An 18,934-nucleotide genomic window follows, 5' to 3' on the forward strand; every position below is an offset into this window, starting at 1 on the left:
TTTATTCTTATGATTTTTGAAGATATTTGGAAAAGGATTTTGATCCCAGTTAATGTCATTAAATTGAAAACAATAGTGCCATTAATGAATATCCAGTTATCAAACCAGGGTGTTAGAGGCGACTACTGGGAATAAACGTGTGGTTCACGGAATTAAAGAATAGGACCACCCATATCTTTCCCATGAATATAGTAAAAGGCGACTAAGGGAAAGACTTGTAGGCGAATGGCTAGTAACCTGTCACTACTTGAATCTCAATTACTTCATTAAGCTATACAGCTGAACGTGGCCTTCCAGTCTGTTGGCCTGTGTCAGGACTGTTGGCTATGTCTTCTCCATGAGGTATATTAATATGTATGTTTGTATGCAAAATAAAACACAAAGTAATCCTCAGTACATAATTTATTTAATGGATATGTACAAAGACCAAAAGATTTTAGGACAAATAAAAATTTGGCAATAACTTTCAACAATAGCAATAAAGAGTGGTTTCGTTTCAAAGCCGGCAAAATATCAACAACAACAATAATAATTTCATACTTAAATATAGTTCGGACATACCAACGTATAACTAGGATTTTAAGATTCATTGATATAACCACTGTAAATATATTTTGTCCTTCTTTAGTTTTCATGATTACTTAATGATCGAGCGAGACAACAGTACAGAATTATATTCATCATTGATGGCATGAACAGTGGCAACATCAAAATACTTCGGATAAAATATCCCATAATTTTAAAAATTATTCGTTTTACAAACAAAATTCAACACGAAACCAAATAACAGCATTATTAACCTAAAATAAATTAATTGATAAAATATGATCTGTTTTTGACAATACATGAGCCGCAACGATTTTAATATCAAAGAGATATAATTAAAAAGCACATTCGCATTCATAAGCAACTATATTTGTACCATTTAAATGACATCAAAACAAGTTGCTAATGTATACATAATTATAACTTATGCAACCTAGCATTTTCCTTAGCTGTATCTAAAAATCTAGAAGAAAAAGCATATGTTTAAAATAAAGTTTGGTATTCCAGGCATAATTTTTCGCAAGCTAAAATAAATATAATTTTTAAAATGCAATGGATTTATACTTTTGAAAAGGACAGTCTTCTACATTTTGTAAATCAAGTCTATAGGAGACTTTAGGTGTATGCTAAAGGTTGCACAAGCTGTCTTAAGTATTAAAATAAATAAAACGCAAGTTATCACACATAATTATATATAGCATCTACCAGCAAATTACTACAATTAGGTACTAATTATTGCTGTAAATTTTTATCTAATCATTATACCACCAAAAGAAAGGCTAGTTTTGTTCAGTCGGTGAAAAAAGTCTATGAGGCAAATACATTTTGTAAATGTATTAGTTCCAAGCGCGCATGGCCATTATTTAACTTATAATTAATATTGCGAAGCATTTCAAGTACACTTTTTAAGTGCAGCGTAAAACACGCGGGTTTAAAACATCGACTTTATTCCCCGACTGCGAATGTCTAAGAGAAAACAATACGAATAAGATGGAAGACGCTTCTAAATACAGCAAAACTTATGTTTTAGCAATTACATATTTTTAATATCACTTAAGACCTACTTCTAAGTGTTACATCACCATAAATACACTCGATATAACTGGTATGAATCTGGTACTGATTTAACATTTGGCACACAGCGACCTCTCGATGCCTACAACTGTCGTAAAAAATACATTTAAAAATGAAATTACGATTTAATAAATAAAAGTATTCTCTGTAAACAATAAACAAAATTGTATTTTTTTTACTGAAAATCCAAGCTAGACGCTGTTCAGGCAATATAATTTTTTAATATTTCTTCTTATTTGGTATTCCGTGGATGTTCAAATGCTACTTTTTAAATACATTAAAAGACAAAATGATATAGTTTCCGTGACACCACAAAAAATAAAACATACTTTTTACTAATAAATAATATTGCTTCATCACAAATCAGTCCTTACATCAGTCTAGTTATTGTTTCTATGCGTATATTATAAATAATGCCTTCTAATTTTTAATTTACACAAACGAAGTGATTTCGAAATCATGCGACTTTTCACATTTGAATACGATATTTTTAAATATGCTCTTTGTTAAATAACAATTTCGAATTGCGTTTTAGGCCCTATATTATGTATCTATATATTTTAAAATATTTGCTAATGTGATTATTTATTATGATGAGTAAAGGCAGTTACAGAAATTCACGAAGACTCGATAGATTGCTCATAGTAAAGCAGATTGTTTAGAAAAGATTGCTTTCTTATCACAAATCACTACTTGGTGTATCTTTCAAGGCTTTCCGTAAGTACCGAGACTATTTATAAAATATACTTTAATTACACTGAGACTTTTAATACACTGCCTTGTTAATTTGCGTGAATTTTAATACATTAAGAAATCTCATGCTCAACTGATATTCCTTGATCTCGGTACTTGTCCATGCAAAACAAACTAGCCAATCTTAATTTTGCTAACATTTATAGATTAGAAGCATTTCAGTAGGCACTTGAGAGAAAAACCACCTCGTACCCTTATATCTAAACATTCATGCTTTCACAATTCTTAATATTAAAATGTTTCAATTTTTTTTGACAAGTATTAACTGAATTACGAGAAGCTGTTATACTGTATCCCATTTCACTATTCACAAAAAGTATACAATCAGATAATGAGCCTATATTTATTACGATACGATTATTTAAGAGTGAGCGGCGAGCAATTAAAACTGCACATTATAGCAAAGTGTTTTCAGGAGCATGTAAAAAACACATTACAATGCAAATTTTCTCAGTGCTAATGGGAATCACAGAGTATTAACTTAAAAAGGGACAACGCCACTGATTTTTCTGTTTTTTTTAAACACTTTATCTTATACAGAAGTTGCCATAACCGCAACTTAGAAGTAGTCAGGGTAACAGAGCGGTTCCCGTCTGACCTCCTTGACCCATATAACAAGGAAACCTAACATGCAAGTTTTCTCACTATATTTTCCTTCACCACTTGTTCACTATATCTATCAACAGTTAAGATTTCACTATTATCCTGGCGACTGCCATTACTTACCGCTAATCTGTGGCAGAATTGCCGCAGATTCTATGAGATGGAGAATTCTATAACTTATTACTCAATAAGATACATTTTTTTTATACCGGCAAACTGCCACAGACTTAATAATCCTTAAATTATAGCAATATAATTGAATAAATAAAATTTTGTTAACTGTAGGCAATTGTATGAAGTAGATCACTTGGTTTGAACACAAAAAACGGTCTCCTTACGACTAAAACTATTGGCTATTACATTTAAATATATACACATAATATGTATGTATGTATCACTTTTAAAGGAAGATTGCATAAATACATTTTGATCGCCCTGTATGTTATACATATTTGTATATTAGCGTTCAGATCACACATATATTTTATATAATATAATATAAATTTATATGTTCTATATTGCTCAGTTTACAGTTAATTATTTGCTTAGGTATTATTTTCGAAAAGTTAAAACAATTATTTAAAATTCAGCTACAAAACATGGCCGCAACCGTAACCGCAGGCTAAGCGAATAAATATAACTAAATTATATCTTAAAATATTATGTTGCATTCATATCCGTCAAATAAAAATAATTTTCACAGTCACAATTTTTGACGGAAAAAACACAACTGAATTACATTAAAAAGAAAAGGGTTCTTATACTAAATTTAACTTATTAGTACGAAAATGAAAACCTAAATGCATGGTCAGGAGTACTATTTAACTATCAGTTAATATTTTGAACAATATTCCATATTATTTTAGTATCACTTCTATCACTATGGTCACTACTATTGAAACTCATTTATACGTAAAATGGCCTTGCGAACGGTCGCCATAAGCAAAAAAATAAATTTGTTGATAAGTAAAACTATCAAACCATTAAACAGTAAATCTGTGAAAAAATATTGACGTATGTTTAAAATTTCATAGATTACAATGCTCATATGAAGATTAATAAACTTGACACTATGGCGAATTTTATTTTACATAACGACGACCAATCAGAAAGCCGCTTTAGAATTTGCATACAAATGGACATAAACTTCCGAGTTCGTATACAGAGTGTATTTTATACTGTTCATATTATTCAAATGTATATCCTATAGTATAAATGAGCTTTTACGAACATATTTTTTTTCACAAAATAATAATAAATTATGTGATGTAGGAAGAAATGTTTTAATAATAGTAATGACATAAAAGTGTACACGCCATTGTAAAATATGATTGTCTTTATTGGACTAGAGATTGGTAAACATTTTTGTCTATGATACACCATGGAAACAATAGACATAAAAATTCATAGGCAACAAAAAGTCGTTCTTAGAACTTATATGTCAACAATTAATCATTACCAGGGCTATGCTCTGGCGAAACTAATGGGTTTCTTAAAGAAATTTCAACGGATATATTTTTTTATAACTTATAAAATATTACTCCGTATCTAAATGACCGATTGAGCACTACTACGAACAAACTTTTAAGAACACTAATTCGAAATTTTAATTCACCACAACCCGAAACATACACGCAAAAATCGCCTTCTTTTAAAAAAAAAACAAGCAAAACAATTGTATACAATAATTACAGAACGTCTTTCTGGTAGAAATTTTACGTTTTAGTTGCGGTAACAAATTACAATGTTCAATTAAAAAGGCCGAATTTCCGGAACAGCGGAGCGTGTTTGGTTGCATTGATATCAGTGTCTCAATGCAATAGACCATTTAATTTAACAATGATCTTTTATTTCTAGACTAAAACATTAAGATACTGAACATTGATTTTTTTCGGGCGAAAACTGAACATTTTTTATGGGTTACAATAGTCAATTTAATCATACAATACGTACTGTTAGGTATATTTATTTCCTAGACATTCCTCAAAAAAAACGTTAATAACATCTAAAAAAAAATCATACCAAGAAATTGTCGATTCACAACCGCTCCGCTGTTCTCAAACAAAAAATTTCTAATAGAATTTTCTAGAAGACAGAATTACCTCCACATGCGTCATGCGTTCATCATCATCACCGTTTCCCGTTAGCTGGGGGCCTGCGCGGTGTTGTGTTGGAAGGGCGCGGGCTCCGAGGGCACCCCGGCGAGGTTCAGCAGGGCTTCGGCCGTGCGCCGTTCTTCGCAGCCGCCCGAGTACGAGTGCTCGTCGCGGGCGCATCGCGAGATTACGAGGTGCGCCGGTGGTAACTGTAATGATAACAGAATATATATTTTAATTTATTGTTCATGGGTGTTTTTAACATTTTTCGCTAAAACAGTAGGTGAAAACGCGCTAAACTAAGAAACTAGATAGGTATGTACCTATTAGAGTTTTTTATTTCGATTCGAATTCGATAGTGAAACATTTGATGATCTGTCTTCCATAGAAAATTTTGAGATTTGAGATACAGGTTGAAGAAAATGTACTTTTAATTTTAAAGCAAAAAGACAATTTGTTTAATAGAAAATCTACTGGATACACGTTTTCTCTTTTTGACGTCAACATAACTTAAGTCTAATTATATCTACTGCCGCTACCGCTAACGAAAATGTAGAAAATGCGGCGGAACAAATTGCACTGCAGCATTTTTACCGAACAAAAATATAGAAATATAGATCTGTACTCTACACATTGCCAACGTTTAGAAAAAACTTGTGAATGATTATAAAATTAATGATTTCAATATAAATACTACGCTAAATAGAAAAACAAAACTAACCTGATCAAGGACCTTAGGCCCATACTTCATAGCGAGCACGGTGGCGGCCGCGAGGTACTCGTCGGCGCCGGGCGCTGGGTCCGGTGCGGGGTCCGGCGCGGGCCCGGCGAGCCGGCGCGACAGGAACGGGAACAACGCCGGGTCCGGCGAGTTCTTGCCGGGCGGCGACTCGGGCGGCAGGGGCGGGGACGCCGGGATTGGTTGGCGACCGAATGCCTGGTGGGCATGATTTTTTAAATAAGCAGATATCATAGGCGACTGTTTTACAAATCGTAGGAATATTGAAAAATGCTTATGTATGTCATTGCTAACGTATAATAAGTCACATTCGTCAAATACGGCTAAGTCCCTGTACAGGACTAACGCTGTCAAGAGTAAGTACCTGTCTACTTAAAATAATTCCGAGTTAGGCTATTTAAATTCACAAATCAATGTGCTGTAAAGGGCAAGATTTATCCCAGTAAAATTATATTGACGACGAACTAACTTTTAATCATAAGGATTAATATCTTTGTGTAGTATTAATGCTCAAAATGCACCTTGTAATTTACATTAATTAAACGGTTTTATTTGTACATATAAAATGCCTTATAATTACTTAATTATATAAGTTAGATATAATTGTTGCGAACTTTTTTTTATAAATCAATTAAATGTTTTATAGTACAACTAGCTGTCCCGGCAAACGTTATTTTGCCATATAAATAATTTAAAAGTAATTTCTAATAAAAAAAAAATGGATAACCCTTATCACTGAGAGGTATGAAAAATAAATGTTGGCCGATTCTCAGACCTACTCATTAAGCTCACAAAATTTCATGAGAATCGGTCAAGCCGTTTCGGAGGAGTACAGGCACAAAAACATTGTGGCACGAGAATTTTACGTAAAGATTTATGCCCTATCATTTTCGAATAATGTATCTGTCTCACGGTGAAAGAATTAAAACGGTTCAGTTACTCACTTGTAATAGGGAAGCCCGATGCTGCGGGTCGACGGTCCACAGCGAGCCCTTGCCGAGGCCCGGAGCGGCTGCCACCTGCAGTTGAAGGGAATGGAAGATAAAAGTTGTGACCAACATTAACCAACATAATTTGGACAATTCACATAGACTGGGCTTGCTGCAAAGTTAGTTTGAAACTGGTGATAACTCATTTATCATCATAATCTGACCGGAGATCGAAACCGGAACTAGTGGTTCAAGCCAACCACAATTTGTTGTTCATATTAATTTATGGTGAATATTTTCATTGAGTTATGTTGTTTACATACATATAGTCACGTCTTTCTCCCTTACGGGGCAGACAGCGCCCACAATCTCGAAAAGACTGGAAAGCCACATTCAGTTATATGGTTTCATGAAAATAAATTTACTTTCACATTTAACTATTTTAAATATAAATAAATATATACGGGACAAATTACACAGATTGAGTTAGCCTCGAAGTAAGTTCGAGACTTGTGTTACGAGATACTAACTCAACGATACTATATTTTACAATAAATACTTATATACATAAACATCCAAGACCCAGGCCAATCAGAAAAAGTTCTTTTCTCATCATGCCCTGACCGGGATTCGAACCCGGGACCTCTGGTCTCACAGACAAGCGTACTGCCGCTGCGCCACAGAGGCCGTCAAACTACACTACCTAGACATAAAATAAACAAAACACTCAACCAACCTTATGGAAGCACTTGTTCAAAGACAAATTATGCCTCACACTGTTCTTCCATCCTTGCGGGGCGTGTTTGAAATACGGAAAGTGTTTTACGATCCAGGCGTAAATCTCTTTCACTGGCAGAGCCCTGGCCGGCGCCGCTTCTATAGCCATGAAGATGAGGCAGGAGAAGGAGTAAGGGGGCTTCGTGTGAGCGCTCGCTGGAGGGGAGGGGGGAGCTTTGCATGGAGTGCGGGGGGGCGAAGGTGGCCGAATGACGGGGGGTGGGGTCTTTGACTCCGTCTGTGAAAAAAAAAAGAAATGAAAAGTTATTAATTTTGTGGTATTTGAAAAGATATGTTCAATGACAAGATCAAGAAGTGGTAGGGTCAGGTAATGAATGTTGCACAGAGAAATATTGAACATACATACATATATACATATGTTCACGTCTATATCCCTTACGGGCTAGACAGAGCCAACAGCCTTGAAAAGACTGAATGGCCACGTTCAGCTATTAGGCTTAATGATAGAATTGAGGTTCAAATAGTGACAGGTCCCAAAAAAGAATCCCAAGTTTGTAAGTCTATCCCTTAGTCGCCTTTTACGACATCCATGGGAAAGAGATGGAGTGGTCCTATTCTTTTTTGTATTGGTGCCGGGAACCATACGGCGCCAATAAAAATATTGAATATGAAATACAATACACACTGACGATGAATGACTTAAATTTGATGACATAAATGTTCCCTTATTTTTAGTCACCTGCGCCGGAATGCAATAGTAGCTAACTAAGCGATAACAACTTAATTGTGTAATGTTTGAAGGAAAAATATGTACAAAGTTTTTCACAGGTCATTATTTGTATAATGATAATAAAACTCATTCAATATTTACTGGGCATGTACGCGATCATTACAGGATTACGATATAGAAAGGACTTGAGTATTAATAAATATTCTGTAGCAATAAAAAACTTAACATTCAAACATAAAAAATCATAAGTCATATTGTCTGATAACAGCCCTGAAACATCTATTCACTTTACTAAAGATATCATTAAATTTTCAATTGTATCGCGCTATATTTCAATTGAAAATATTATATATTTTTTCTGTAGAAACACAGGGATAAACAGTATATTGTTCCAAATTAAATTCTAACCAACTCATGTATTTCATTCCATTTTACGCACCTTTATTACAACATGACTGCCAATCATTTTGCCGTCCTCCACGTCACCTTTTGTTAGATTTATTCCTGTAAAACAAACAAGTATACATTAATAATAGTCCCCAGCCGAAACCGACAAGGAGAAAGTTAGTACTATGAAGAAGTATGTAGGGATCGTGGCAAATGGAAAGATGTAGTCTCTGCCTACACCACCGGAAAAGACGCGTGATTTCGTAGGTATACTAATTTATTTATTTTTCCGGGAGACTTGGCAACCCTAGCTTAAACATAAATATATGGAAATTTCGGTGAAACCAGACGTACCTCTGAGCAGATTCCTGTCCTGCAACCAGCTGAGGCTGGTCAGGTCGTCGTCATCGGCCGGAGGAAGGTTGCCCGCATTGCCGCCTATTGCCACCCTGGACAAAACGGACCAATCATAAGTTAGGAATTAGGCACATTCATTTTGTGAAGCTTTTACCATGATTCTATATGGGTTAGGTCCCCCTGCAAAGGTTGCGGAGGTCAGACGGAAGTCGCTTTGTGTAGGAATTTGATTTAGGTACCTAATCCGGGATCATGTTTTAAATGGCGCACCCCGGGGTTCTTTTTCAGAGAGTGAAGGTATAACCGGTATTACTGCCAGGAGAAATAAGACGTACTGAGTTGCATTACATCGAAGTGGTAAATCTTAGTTTAGTACTGTGATAAATTTTCAAAGATGAAGCAAAGAAAGTAATTTGTATATTTTTGAGATTCTATACATGCAAATTGAGCGATCATCTGATGCTATTTTCTGTTACGTATCGCAGCAGCTCTTACGTGACGCACACCTTAATGATAACTCTCTCCCTTTGACAATTTTAACGCCGCCGTAAATTAGTTATGATTATAAAATAAAATAAAAAAATCCATACCGTATTCAAGTTTGTAGTCTTAGCGACTGAGTACACAAACGCCCCTGGCGCTATACCGTTGCCTTAGCGTGTCTAATCGTTATCAACATGTCTTATTACAGATAGGCAGACAATGCGTTTATCACATTGTCTTACCCACTAACCTACCGATAAAACTTTATCAAGCACAGTTTGCGTGGCATTGATTGATCAGTGGGTATCTTGTGGCAGATTTTGATTCTTAAAAGTGACATATAAAGCTAATTTTTGGTTTGGTTATAACTTATATGCATTGGATACTTGCATTTATGGGATTGATTTAAAGAAAAGTTGAGACTATAACCATCTGTGACAGAATCAACGCCGATTCGTAATACAAATCCTCCCATTATCCTATAGCTACTTATTTGACTCAAAAGGAGACTGTTGTTAAAATCTGAGAAAATTATAAGAATGTTTGGATGGAGAGAGGGGACTATGGATCTTTTACTCTGCATTGGGACATGAATGGCTAATAAAAAAATACTCACGCTGGCTGTGGCACCTCCATATCGGATTCGTCTGACCCGTCGTCTATATCATCGAAATTGTCTATGACCCTGCCGGAGACTTCTAGTCTTCGCAGTGAACGTCCGTTGGAGGCCACATGTCTTGCGATCTGCCGAATGAGGCGCCGTGGTAAAGGCAGCGATGCCCGTGCGCCTCGCGCGGGGGATCCGCCTCTCTCACCACGCATAGGCGCCATCTAGCGGACAAAAACATAACATTTTAAACGAACTATAATTTAATGTTATTCCCAATACAGCTGGGTTAGGTTTTCTTGTTAACGGACCTTAGACTCGCCCTTTTCTGGATTAAAGACGAAAGCTGGGTTCAGTCTCCTACACCTCGGTCAGCACAGAAGACGTAGCCGAGACAGGACAGGAGGATGACTTTTTATATTTTTATGACAAAATCCAGAGGTTCATATCCAAAAGAAAGATTTTATATCAGAGCAAAAGGGAAGCCGCGGCAAATAATACTAATACCGCCGCTAATACTAAATAAACATATAATAAATTACTGTTTTAAGACACCAAGTAGGTAACTCTAACTACTGACACATCTGCTAGGCATATCTCAGAAGATATTGAAAAGATCTATAATCCAAACATCTGCGTTTGAGTCGGTTACATTTACAATATCGACATAAAACAGTTAAATACAATGTTTAATAATATAGGATTGTTTGAACGACCAATGACGCACTGTGCGCGTAAAACGCTAAATGGTACAATGGAACTGCACAGATCATTTCTCCGCCAAGGATAATTGATGTTTGCAAAAACGTCTTCAGTTATCAGTGTAGGTCAAATAGTGTAAAATTTAAATTAAAGGTTCTCATAAATGCCCCGGGACTTCGTTTCCTTGGGAATTTCCGAGATAAAAATATATTATGTAATTCAAAGTTAGATTATAAAACCCGTGTACCAAATTTCATCAAATCCTTTGTCAAATATTTTGCTTGACAGAGTAATAAACACACATCCTTACAATCTTACACATTTATAATTTAGTAGTATATATTTGTGATGTAAACTAAAAGAATTGACATTTCTTATTTTTGAAAATCTGCTGAATGATTAAAACAAATCAAAGAATAAGTTACTAAGCATACAGTATATTTAGTGTACATATTTTAAGTTTTATAGGTCATGTTTTGTGTATTAGTGTATTAACATTTATTATCTAGCCAAACTTTTCTTGCATTTGCATCCACATAATAAAAGTATGCATAATGTACGTAATTAAAATGACCGCACCTGAGCAAACCATGTACACGATTCTTGTCGTTATTTAGGTCCTTCACATAAACGCAGTAGATACTAGTTACTATGTGGCAAATCATAAATCCTGTTTACATTTAATAAGATCGCTGGTTTTATCACCAATAATCAAATAGGGAGGATTCCCAAAACCAATTAAGATACTTCGCCAAATTAGAATCCCAATTAATTCTTCCAATAAAGCTTTGCCTGTTTAACATACCATGAGCTACTCAGATTTATATCAATTTGCTCGGCCTCATTATATTGATAAAATATGACAGTTTTATCTCTGAAACTGAGCAGTACAAGCTGACAAGCATTACAAACATGTATATTAATAGAAATGGGTATAATTAAAATTTTTACTAATTAATTTTAGTAATACTAGCGGTCATGATTATACTTTTGTAACTACAACCCAATAACCCAACAGCTTACGAAAATAAATAACTCCAGACAAATATTAATGAAATTAAGCAAGTACACCGGAACACACGGATCCTCAGAGAAAGAAACTTAGAAGATGGAAAATTAAAAATAATGACAAAGGAAACGAAATACCTAAAAAAAAGTAAAATTAAAAAAAAATATGCGTAATACTACGTGAAGGTCATATTACGTTTGTGTGTCAAGCTCCACAGACCCAAAATTCTAGTCACGAATTGTTTGTTCTCACTTCCATCCACCAATGCTCATAATAAATTCATCTTTTTAGCATTCACATGATAAAAATGCTAAGAAAACGTCGAGTTTTCACTAGGTTTCACTTTTACGCATATTTCAAGAAAAAAAAATAGTGTTACAAATGAAATAATGAATTTAAATATGTAATTTAGTCGATTGAATATACAACTTTAAATGTATTCCTTTTTTCCAAATTGCCCTATTATCTTTAAATTACTTAAAACTAGTTTGTGCGATTACACAAAGCAGTCAATTGAAATTTATAACAAAAATGTTATACAAATAAAAGGCAAAACGGCTAAAGTGAAGACTAGTCGTAATCACAAAATACAGGTAGCCTTCATCTCAAGACGTCAAGTCGTTACGTGACATCCCCTGGGAAATAAAGTTGCGGAACATCTAGACTGAAGAAATGGCTGCGGAAAATCTAAAATAAAGGAATGCACCGGGAACGCCTGGGAAAATCCAGGTTAAAAATACGCATCTCCAGCGCGCAGCACTAAATCAATTTCTTGTGCAAATGTAAAATTTGTATAGTGCGACCTTTTTAGTTAAAAACTTATAACTGTGGCTCGATACTGGCCTAAAATAAAGCGGTTTTTAGAATAAGTAGGTTATAGTCATTAAGATACTTGTGCAAATGTAAAATTTGTATAGTGCGACCTTTTTAGTTAAAAACTTATAACTGTGGCTCGATACTGGCCTAAAATAAAGCAGAATTAATCACAAGGTAATTATTGTTTTTGTAGAGATTTTAGACATTAAAATACATCAATATAATATAATTATAAATCTAATGAAGGTAATAGATAATTCCCGTTTTAAAATTAAACAAACCAAAACATTAACCAATATTTGATAAGTTTAATTATTATTAATTTATCGGACATTAAATAACCAGGTCAAATTTGACCTTGGTATAATGAACGTAACGGGTCCATGGTTCAGATTCTTAGCAATAATTGAGATTCGATTTTGTGGAGAAAAACATTTTCACGAATTAGATTTCTGTTACCTAAGCTGTTTTACAAGTTTAGACGATACCTTAGATTATGCAGTTATTAGCATTAGGACGAAGCATTTACTTAAAAGTGTAAGTTACCTACTGTTGCATTCCCAGTAAAATATTGGTATATGTATATTGACTAGTTGAGAACGGCTGACCTTTGACCTTACTCAATTAGGTCACGCGATATTTCATCTACTAGGTACACCGGCATAAAGTTTCTGATATAGGAAATGATTATAATGTAAAAATTAGCGTATAATTATGTCAAATAAACAAGGAAGGTAAAATATGTGTTGTAAAAGGGTAAAATAATACTAAGAAAATTCATGGAAAATTACCGTGAAGGAACTAAATTAAGAATAATTTAGTGACGGATGATGGTGACAAAATTAATATTTTAAATTAAAATCTTTGTTATTGTTACATAACGTAAAACAACAGTTTGATCAATACCGTTGTTTATTGATTTAACATATCGCATTAGTTTGAACTCTGTAAAAGATATGTTAAACTTTTATGATTTCGAGACGTAAACATATACTTATATGATAGGCAGTTTCCATTATTTTTTAAAGTAGCACCTAGGCGAGGTCAACAAATTATACGGTAAAAAGGTAATAAATCTAATAAATAATGGAACTTTGAATCTGAATTGCAGGAATTGTTAATCACGATGTGTATTTTTGTGGTCATGCTAAGAACATGACTTGAAACATTTTTGATAGTCTCCTCGTTATACGACCGAAAATAACTTTTTACAATATCAATCGTTATTTTTGATGATTTTTTGTTATGTATGACAGCGTCTCGAGGATTTCGGAGCTGACAATGTTTTTTAAATGTTCGAATACCAATTCGATAAACAGCAACCGGTAGACATAAAATACGCAGTTAAACATGGTCGTGTATATTACTTCATTTTATGCGTTGTTCTTCTTTTATGTTACACCTATTATTTAATCATTTTAAAAAAAGTGTAATATTATAAAGCATTATAGTTGACAAAAAATTATTACTTACTATAAAAGTAGTTTTGTTATGAGCTAGGTCTTAATCTTCAATTCAAGATTCTAATGCAGCATCCAAGGTCCTTTAAAATGATAGCGTGGGTTGTTAACAATACGTAACCTAAGTTAGACTACAGACGAGGTGGATAATATTTTTTTTGAAACAAGTAGTTTTCCAATTCATAGAAGCCAAATTGAAATTGAATTAAAATTATCACACACACACGAAAGATTAAGATAACATAACAATGAAGATTTAATAACAAAAAGTCGCCTTCTAAAAGTTTGCTCAGTTATGAGTTAAGACTTAAAATTATCACTTGTACTTACAATTAATAAATGATAAAAACCCGGTCAAGCACGTGCCGGGCCAAGCTCATTGTGGGGTTCCCTATTTGCAAATGCGAACTCGAACGAACGTAAAGTAAAGATGATGATGAATTAGGTATTTTTAATATACATAACATACCCATACCAAATTCAAACTTTCTGTCGCTTATAGTCTCCGTGTAAAACCGCGGACAGACGGACATGTCGTAACTTCAAGGAATCCTTTACTACGGAGCCCCAAAAAAGACCCTATCAATATCACGTGTAAAAATTATCGCATGGTTCCGATTCCAAATGACATCCGCGTAGTGCTCGTTTGTTTATTACAAAATGATTGCCCTCCGGTTGACTCCAATAAAATTATTGAAGGCATAATTAAGGAAAATTTTTATTGAATCGCAAAATAAAAAATACTTGAGGTCATAAATCAGAGGTTGAATGTCACGTTGTATTTCCGCAAATATGTAACTGAGATACTGTTGACCTTGAACGTTTTCTGATAGGAAATTGGGTACCTTTATATTCTAATTTTTCTAAGCATAAATAGAAAATATTAGACGAGTGTTACTGTGATTTGCCTATCAGGCCAGCTTATATTGATTAATTGAACCAAAAGCATAAAATAGAAAAAAGAAATTCGAATGGAAAATGGAAGAAATCCAAATGGAAAATGGTTTGGTCATGTGGAGAGGATGAATTAAAGCAGGTTGACTAAGCAGATATACAGAGTGTGGAGGGAAAGGTCGGAGTGGGAAGGACTAGACGAACGTATTTTGATCAAATTAAGGACGGCCTGGCAAAGGGTGAAGTAGTCTCGGTACCCGAAATGGAAAGATGTAGTCTCTGCCTACCCCTCAGGGAAAAAGGCGTGATTTTATGTATGTACGTAAAAATTCTAACGATAACAGTGCTTCATACCTTGTAGATGTGTTATTTATGTGCTTTATGAAAAATAATATTGCAATCAAAACTTTTTGTTGTATCGAATGTATAAAAGAGTGAAAGTTTACAAAAAGTAAAGGTGCATTCCATTGATATATTCATTTAATAAAAATTAGGAAGACACAGGGCCTTATCAATTTATTTTGAAAAGTTGATGTCGCAAGTAAATCATTGCTGACAGCTCAAAGTTCACAATAGAGTCAGCAGCTCATTAACTCAGCTTCTATAATTCTGATATTCCCCATGAGTCTAGTAATAAACAAATAAAATAATAAGTAAAATTTGTTTATTTTCTCTCCACATAGGTGAATATAGGTAAGTACACATTTATGTTGTAAAACTAAAAAACTAATAGTGGAACTGGTGCTTGAGCTAGGTAGGATTAAACCTCCTGTAGTAGTAATCATCCTGAATGTTAAAGACTCGCATAAAAAAAGATAATAAAAAAAAAAACAATGAAATGCCATACCGTGACGTTTATTTTCAAGCAGCCCCATAGGCCGGGTACACAACGCGTTATTTAGCTAGGTGCTACTGACGCGTCGCTAATTTGGGTCAGTGTATTTGTGTTACGCGACAGTTGTTATCTGCAGAACGGCATACCTAAATGTGTCGTCAGAGTGAGGAAACTTTTTTCCGGACTGGTTCAGACAACGAGAAAGATGAGGTCGGACAGTAGAAATCCGATATATCATTCCGGATTTATTGAATGAGTATACCGTGGGCGCCAGTATCAAGAAAGAAAATGCATCTGCATGTGACCTATTGAAATTGAAAACTGAGTGGGAGCTATAGCATGCCAATGTACGCTATCAAATTATTAACATACCTACATAAATAATGTATTCTTTCATGCATTTCTCAACAGTTAAAGTGGTGACGACATTTGAAACTATTCAATCAATAGATTTTCCTAGTGATGTGAATGAATAAATTGATGAATCGAAAAATGTTTATACTTTCTACTCTTACTTACTACTTAGTCAAAACTATCATAGTCAAGTGCCGTGTGGGTCCTGGCACCAAACGGAAAAAGAATGGGACCACTCCATCACTTTTCCATGGATGTCGTAAAAGGCGACAAGGGATAGGCTTATAAAGGTACTTGGGATTCCTCTTGGGCGATGGGCTAAAAACCTGACACTATTTAAATCTCAATTCTATCATTAAGCCAAACAGCTGAATGTGGCCTTGCAGTCTTAAGATGACTATTGGCCCTGTTTACCCCACAGGGGATATAGATGTGATTTTATGTTATATATCACAGTCAACTCTTAACATTCATTACTGGGCTGTATGCTTGTTTACTAACTTATTTTATAAAATAAACTTTGAATTGCATCCTACCATAGGTAAGGAGGATAACATAACATGGAATTCTACAAAAAATATCATGATGTCATAACACTTATTTATGTTTCTATTAAGTAGGTAGGTACTGACTGAGTCAGTATGGTAATTTATGATCAAACATATTTATCATGTATATTGATATGTTTTTTTTTTAATTATTTGACTTTCCCACTTCTGGCTATAATCAGACACTGGAGCTTTTTATTCCCAGGGGATGTAGGTAACACGGAAAAAACCACTAGTAATTTTTTTTTTCACTACTTTTGTGGTTATAAATTACAGTATGTTCATTCTGGTAGGTAAAATTAAGTTTCAATGAACTTTAATTAACATAATAAGATTCATGAGCAACCGAGACTCACAGTTTTGTAAGAAGAATATATTAAAAGAAACAAAATTTATATCTTTTTATTTTTAATAAAACTGATGATTATAAAAATGGAAACAGGTATTACTCCCCTTAAAGTAACTGTAATTTGATTAAATTATTCTGCATGATTTACTTCCTGGTTTTATCTGAATTCTCAAGTGCTTTTAAGTTTGCTTTAATTTTGATAATGATTTCAGGAAAAGGCTGAGATTAATTAGACAGTACCTACTTAAATTTTTTTTACAGATATATACACAAATATATATCATATGTTTTAAAAGCTCAATAAGATGACAAATTATCAAGCATTTTTGTGGCACCTATCTGTAATACCAAGTTTAGTGATATCATAATGCTAGAGATTATGTGGCATTGTGAATAAGATTACAGTAACAGTACATACATTTAGGTTTACACATTTAATTTTTTTAAAGTAATATTAATAAATAAGTTTATTTCCCTGCTTTGCTAAGGTTTTCTTTTTTACTCAATATTTGGTACAGTAGGGAATGGTTTAGGAGTTGTTTTTATTTGCTATACCATTTTGTATTGCATATTTAAAAGTTTAATAAAATAAATGTTTAGATTAGCACTAACAAACAACTTGTTAGATAGTGTTATATTTACCTCAAGTGGAATTATTCTGTTTATATTTCCAATTAAAGATGAGGAAAAATAATACTCAGAATCAAATGATTTTATTAAAGGTAAAACATTGCCATTCTGGCAAATATAAATCCTACAGGAAGTACCTACTAGTGTGAAACTAGGTCATGTAAAGGTCTAGTTGCTATTCTTAGCCTTACACAGTTGCAGGCAAATTTCCACAAAAATAATCACATTCCATCATACTACTTACATTAATTACAGGAACTGTTGTGTAGAATGAAGGTCAATTGAGAAGCTTATGTAAACAAGATTCTAACACCGTCACAGTACAAATTGATCAACAACCAAAGTTCACACTGCAAAGGTTTTCTTGCACACTTAATTATGTTATGGTCTTGACTCCTTAGCAACGTAAGCAGCGAAAATACCGCGGTATGGTCAGGGTGATGTAACAGTCAGTTGCCATGTGTTTTTGTATTCATTGGGTCAGCAGTGGCGTCAACAATGTGTTGCTAGGAAACTAGGAGTGCTCCGGCCAGCGCGCAGCGCGACCATCAGGACCGCGTGCGCGATTGCGTCGCACGACCAACTTCCGACGTGGAGGTGCACGCGGGCGCTTCCACATGCACGTGTCCATGCGGAGCTCGAAGGGCCGTTACATAACTGCAGCAACGTCGCTGACACTACGCTGAAGACACCACACGACGTTGACTAACACCCCGTTCCATTTTTAGAAGGAGCGTCAACGAATGCGTCCCATCGGTCCTCACGCGCGTCTAGTCACATTTTTAGCACCGTATGTAAACGATACTACACCCCCCACACTGAGGAATCAATTGGATGAAACATGATATACTATTTTGCTTCTTTCAAGAGGAAATGCGTAATATATAAATAAAAAAATAACATTTTATGCTGCTTTTTTCACAATAAATTTTGCTATAACACACAAACAATAGGCAAATTATAGGAGAAGCGTACTCACCTGATAAGAGTTTTACGAATGCACTATTTGAAAATTAATATTATTAGACAGCATTCCTCAATCTCCGCACTTGCAATCAAATCAACACGCAACGCAACAAACACCTTCACGACGCGACACCCAATCAAACCATAAACAAAGAAAACCTACATAAATAAACATATGATTTGATAACCGGACGTTGCTTTACATTGTCTATTCCATTTATTGAACTTTTGAACTCGTATCATCATTCCATTTGGTCATCTTTGCTTGTCCTGACTTAGAGGTTGATGGAATATTGATACCGTATAGATTTCTACTAAATGGAAGGTTT

The 18,934-nt window shown here is 34.4% G+C and overlaps 1 protein-coding gene across 3 annotated transcripts; it reads right to left on the reverse strand.

Annotated features, from left to right (window-relative positions):
• Positions 1–387: 387 nt before the first annotated feature.
• LOC106130314 (forkhead box protein N3) lies at positions 388–18,759 on the reverse strand. 3 transcript variants are annotated; one of them, XM_013329132.2, is made up of 8 exons: positions 18,619–18,759; positions 10,052–10,266; positions 8,950–9,044; positions 8,648–8,712; positions 7,477–7,755; positions 6,756–6,833; positions 5,794–6,009; positions 388–5,281 (listed from the first exon to the last, which is right to left on the reverse strand). In XM_013329132.2, exons 2-8 carry the CDS (start codon positions 10,264–10,266, stop codon positions 5,120–5,122), a joined length of 1,110 nt encoding a protein of 369 aa, XP_013184586.1. In that variant the 5' UTR covers positions 18,619–18,759; the 3' UTR covers positions 388–5,119. The 3 variants fall into 3 exon arrangements, with proteins under 3 accessions (XP_013184586.1, XP_060804298.1, XP_060804297.1); XM_060948315.1 differs by lacking the exon at positions 18,619–18,759 and adding an exon at positions 17,884–18,506 and having other exon boundaries at positions 6,756–6,830; XM_060948314.1 differs by lacking the exon at positions 18,619–18,759 and adding an exon at positions 17,884–18,506.
• Between the last annotated feature and the right edge of the window lie 175 nt (positions 18,760–18,934).

This window comes from Amyelois transitella, chromosome 15, assembly GCF_032362555.1.
Source record: "Amyelois transitella isolate CPQ chromosome 15, ilAmyTran1.1, whole genome shotgun sequence".
Classification (NCBI taxonomy): domain Eukaryota; kingdom Metazoa; phylum Arthropoda; class Insecta; order Lepidoptera; family Pyralidae; genus Amyelois; species Amyelois transitella.